General features: G+C 30.1%; 1 protein-coding gene across 1 annotated transcript; it reads left to right on the plus strand.

The window, feature by feature from the left end:
- The first annotated feature begins 299 nt into the window (after positions 1-299).
- Hry (bHLH transcriptional repressor hairy) lies at positions 300-4,806 on the plus strand. Its single transcript, XM_074257658.1, has 3 exons — positions 300-1,190; positions 1,629-1,724; positions 2,799-4,806. The coding sequence occupies exons 1-3, from the start codon at positions 1,047-1,049 to the stop codon at positions 3,621-3,623; spliced, it is 1,065 nt and encodes a 354-aa protein (XP_074113759.1). The 5' UTR covers positions 300-1,046; the 3' UTR covers positions 3,624-4,806.
- The last annotated feature ends 351 nt before the right edge of the window (positions 4,807-5,157 follow it).

Here is a 5,157-nt window from a genome sequence, read left to right on the forward strand (position 1 = left end):
CAGTGAAAAATTAAATTTAGAAGCTAAAAGTCCTTAAAAATACAGTAAATAATTTTTTTAAGTTCTACAAAGATTTTAATATAAAAAAAAATTTTTCTTGTATGTAATTTTCAAATATAATTGAAAGAGTTCAATGGAATTGACTCTAAATAGAGTAAAATTATTTAAAAACTTTTTTAGAACTTAATTTTTGGTTTCGCCGCTAGGTGGCTACGCTTTCTCGCTGTCAGAAAAATCCTACCAGAGTATATATATAAGCAAAAAATTTTTTTTCAGTATGAAATTAAATTCACAAGCTGAAAGTTTCCAAACAAAAATAGTGAACAATAACAAATATTTCTGTAGTACTTTAAAATAATCGATATATAATTATTGTAGTAAGTAGTAATAATTATGACTACTTATAATATTCACATTAGTAAAAATTCTAGCAGTTTTTCCTCGGAAAAGTGGTGACATTAGATCAGTCCCTAAGTAGCCGATGGAAATAGCTTGACAATGCAATTTAAAGCGATAGATGTCCAGTAAGTGTCTCTGTGGAACTTATCCTAAGCGGATTAAGGGCTCAGAGCGTAGGAGGTGGACCAGAAGTGGTAGGGAGGATTGAGCCCGGAATCTTTAGAGTAGGGGAAGCTTAAGGTCTTCTCAGTATTGTATATTGTGTATTGTATTGTGTATCGTGTATAATAGCACACAGAACTATACCTGAGGTGGAGATCGACGTCACGCGCTATTCATCCCCTCCAAAGCTCATTCCCCCTCCGTTGGCAAGAGCAGTCTGAATTCCTACGCTCTCGCATTCTCCACTTATACTTCTGGCTTGATTCTTGGCGCTAGAGCTTTGGATCCAGTCGATCTTGGGCGCTCTGACCGAGTGGTCGAATCTTTAGGCTTGGGATCGATAAAGTCAGTGGTTTTACTCCCACACAGTGAACTGCGCTATTTTTATTGGATTACGTGCTGTGTTGTGGTGTTTAGTTTTGTGAAAAAACTAATTAGATTTTTTTATTTTATTTTATTTTATTTTATTTTATTATTTTGGAATTATGGTGACCGGAGTGGGTGCCACTATGCCAGCGGGTGGTGCTACGGTGGGCGCTACTCCCCCGGCTGCACACGTGCCCCAGGAAGCTGGGCAACCACCTGCGCAAATTACGACAACCACCAGGCGAACTGGGGAAAATCGACGGGTTAGTTGATTTTCTTCTTTAATTATTATTAAATAATTTAACCAATTTTTTTACATTGTAATTAAAGTAATATTGTTAACTCCCACAAATTGTCACCTTAATAAGCTATTAATTTATTTTGTAAATGCAGAAATTTAAACTGAAAAAAAAAAAATATTAAAAATTTCTTGCTCCAAAATAACTTTTGTCTTCTTTAAAATTTTCTTGGCGCAAAAAATTTATTTGTGTGCACAAATTTTCAATAAAATAAATTATTCAATTATATTTAATAATTTTAAAGCTCGTTTTTATTATGTACCTTTTTTTTTGTGACCAATAAAAATTATTTTTTCCAAAAAAAAAAAAAAAAAATAGCTAGTGAAAATTTATTTTGCTACAGTTTTTTGGAGTGAAAAATTTTTTATCAAGTATTTATTGGTTTTTTCGTTTATGTTTCAGAGCAATAAGCCAATCATGGAGAAAAGGAGAAGAGCAAGGATCAATAATTGCTTGAATGATCTCAAGACTTTGATTTTGGATGCGATGAAAAAAGACGTAAGTTTCTTTAAATTTTTTTTTTTTTTTAAATGGGTCTAAGTTTTTTTTTTTTATTTTTGGAATGAGTTTTGCAAAATTTTATTGGTTTTTTACGAGTGTTGTCTTTGAAATTAAAAAAAATTTCAGAGAAATTTTGCGGGAATTTTAAAGAATATTTTGTACAACTTTGAGAATTAAAATTTTGGTAGTTTTATTAAAACTTTGGAAAAAATCATACAATATTTTTTATTTGTATAAAAAAGTATAATCTAATCTATTAGATAGATGACATACTGTGATAATAATTTTTATTAAAAAGTAATGGAGAAAAAAAATAGAAAATTTGTGTAAAAATTACAAAATTTTATTTAAAAATTGCAAAAAAATGTTTTTTTGTCTTGAAAAAATCCTGAAGGAAAAAATTGTAGGACATTTTAAAATTAGCTGAATGCATTAGAGGAAAACAGAATTTTTCGATCGTAAAGCACTCAAATTTTTCGCGATAAATCGAAGAAAAATTTCAATTTTTTAAATTTAAAATTAAAAATTTTTGTTAAATTAATTTAACAATTTTTTAACAAATAAATTATGGCAAGAAAAAAAATTGAAAAATTTTCAAGTGACTGCTAAATTACTAAAATCGAAAAAGAATTTTTTTTTTAAATAGAATTCAAAGATCTACATTATTTTTTAATGTTAAAAATTCTTTATGAATACATTTTTGGAATTATATTTTTTAGATTAAATTTTGAAAACTAATGAAAATTTTCTTTCGTCCAATTTTTATTCTGAATTATCAGTGGGTGGGAAGAATTATTAGAATCATGTTTTTTCTGCATGCAAAAAAAGAAAAATGTAAAAATTACATTATAAATAATAATAATAAAAAAAACTATAAAAATTTTTTTAAATTTAAACTTTGAATGTTAATTTTAAGAGCTTTCAATGTAATTACAATTTTTAATGTAATTCTTATAAAATCTGTAATAATTGCAATCTAAAACTGTAATTTTTTCAATTTTTTAAATAAAGCGCCAAATTAAAATCTTTCATTTTTAAAATTAAAAAACCTGGAAATTTTTGTGCTTACAGCCAGCGAGACATTCAAAACTGGAAAAAGCGGACATCCTGGAAATGACAGTGAAGCACTTGGAGTCTCTGCAGCGGCAACAAGTAGCCTTAGCAGCAGCAACAGACCCGAGTGTGCTGAACAAGTTCCGAGCAGGGTTCAGCGAGTGTGCAGGAGAAGTGGGCAGATTTCCAGGGCTGGACGCGTCAGTGCGGCGCAGATTGATGTCGCACTTGGCGTCGTGCCTGGGCCCGGTGGAAAACTCCAGCAGCAACACTCCAGGACAAACGCAGCCGGTGCAGCCAGCGCCGACGACGACTCAGCTGCAGGTGCACATCCTACCGCAGGTGGACGTCTCAGCGCCGAGGATCCAGGTCCAGCAGTCGAACGGGATCTTCTTCACCAACGCCAACGGAACCGGACTCCAGCTGGTGCCAACGCGGCTGCCCAACGGAGACATCGCGCTGGTTCTACCCGCAAATGCAAAACCTACTCCAGTGTCTCCGGTTTCGTCTCCAGCTCCGTCCTCGCCGCTGCCCACGCTCATCCCCATTCCTCAGAGGACTGCCAGCACTGCGTCAGCTTCTTCCTCGGCTTCGTCCACCAGCTCCACCTCTACCTCCGCCGCAAGTCCCGTCGCCTTCGAAGCTCCACCACCTGCCGCCTTCCGGGAGCAAACTACTTCCGCCAGCCACCGGGATGTCGCGACCTCCCCTGCTAATGGCTATACAAGCGACCCCGAGTTTGATCCGAGGGTCTACAGTCCGCCGCTTCAGAAACCTCTGGCTTTGGTGATGCGGAAAAGCGTTGTGCCGGAAATTGAAGGGAAACCCTGGAGGCCCTGGTAGATGCTTCGAGAGTGAACAATTAGTTTTTAAAGAAAGTGATAATTTTGTAAGATAGTGTTTTGGTAGAGGCACGGTTTTTTAGTTTATAAATGCAGACGCTGATTTTTTTTTTTTTTTTTTTTTTTTTTTTTTTTAAATTGTTTTTATTGATAAGTGGAAAATATTTTTTTTTGCGTTAAAATTATTTATGATTATACAGAAAAAAAAATTTAGTTTTTTTGGCACACAATAAAATTTTTTGTTGGTATAAAATTTTTTTTTTTTAACTTAATTCAAATTTTTTGGGCAAAAAAATTAAAAAAAAAAAAAAATTTTTTTTTGTATTTTTTTAAAAATTGTTTTTTTGGCGTGATTCAAATTTTTTTTTTGACTTAAGTTGAAATTTTTTGGGAAAAAAAAAAGTGTTTTTTTTCTTTCAAAAAAAAATTATTTTTTTTCTAAAAATTGTTTTTTGGTATAAAAAATTTTTTTTTTTGGCTTAATTCAAATTTTTGGAAAAAAAAATTTTTTTTTCAACAAATAAATTATCAATTTATCAAAAATACTTAAAAAAAAAAAAGTTGTCTGCTACTTATATATTTAGTCGTCGATAAATATAGTGCGCCAATGAGGCTGTACCTTATAAGTGCCTTAGATTTGTAAATATAAATTTTTTTGTAACTATGCTTGTATATAAATATGTAAATTATAAAAACTATGAATATTATTAATTACAATGAATTATTATTATTATTAAAATTATAATAAGTTGATTATTTTAAGTGCCTTACGCAACAAGAATCACAGGTCTTCCAGTTTTGTTGTAATTTAAAAACTTATGCCGAGAAAAGTATATTTATAAATATATATATATGTATATCAGCATTTTTCAGTTACGTCTATTCACTATGGTTAAAGTGTAAATTTTATTTTAATAATAATTATTATTATTATAAATGAATGATTAAGTTTATGGATGAAAGTGATATTAAGCCAGAGACAGAGTGTATTTATAATTTATGAGTGCGAAAATTTATGATTATTACAATCTACATTATATGATTATAATTATGATTATTATTATTAATATTGATATTGATATTATTGAGTAATAATTATTGACTACTGTCTATAGTCAAAATAGAAAAATCACGCTTATTACACTAGGAGCATCAAATAAATATTGATCTCTATTAAAAATTAATTTGTTCTTTTTTTTTTTTTTATTTACACTTAAACCTTTATCATACTTTTTATTTTTTTTAATTATTTACTTCAAAATACATTGAAGTAACAAAAATATCATTTTTTGATGATTTAAAAAATTTTTTTTTGGGAAATTTTTATAAAATTTGTCAAATTTTACAATTTTTTACTTCAGACTGAAATTTACCTTTTTTTTTAATTAATTTTGACTAATTTGACTAATTATTCAATTTTTGGACAAAAAATCTTTTTTTTTAATAATTTTGACAAAATTTGACCGATTTTTAGCTTTAATTTTCCAATTTTTGAATAAATTTTATTTTTTCATGAAAAATTTATCAAAATTTCC

The sequence above is a fragment of the Cotesia typhae genome, unplaced genomic scaffold (assembly GCF_013202065.1).
Source record: "Cotesia typhae breed Kobodo isofemale line unplaced genomic scaffold, CoteBio_Ctyphae scaffold_45, whole genome shotgun sequence".
In the NCBI taxonomy this organism is placed as follows: Eukaryota; Metazoa; Arthropoda; class Insecta; order Hymenoptera; family Braconidae; genus Cotesia; species Cotesia typhae.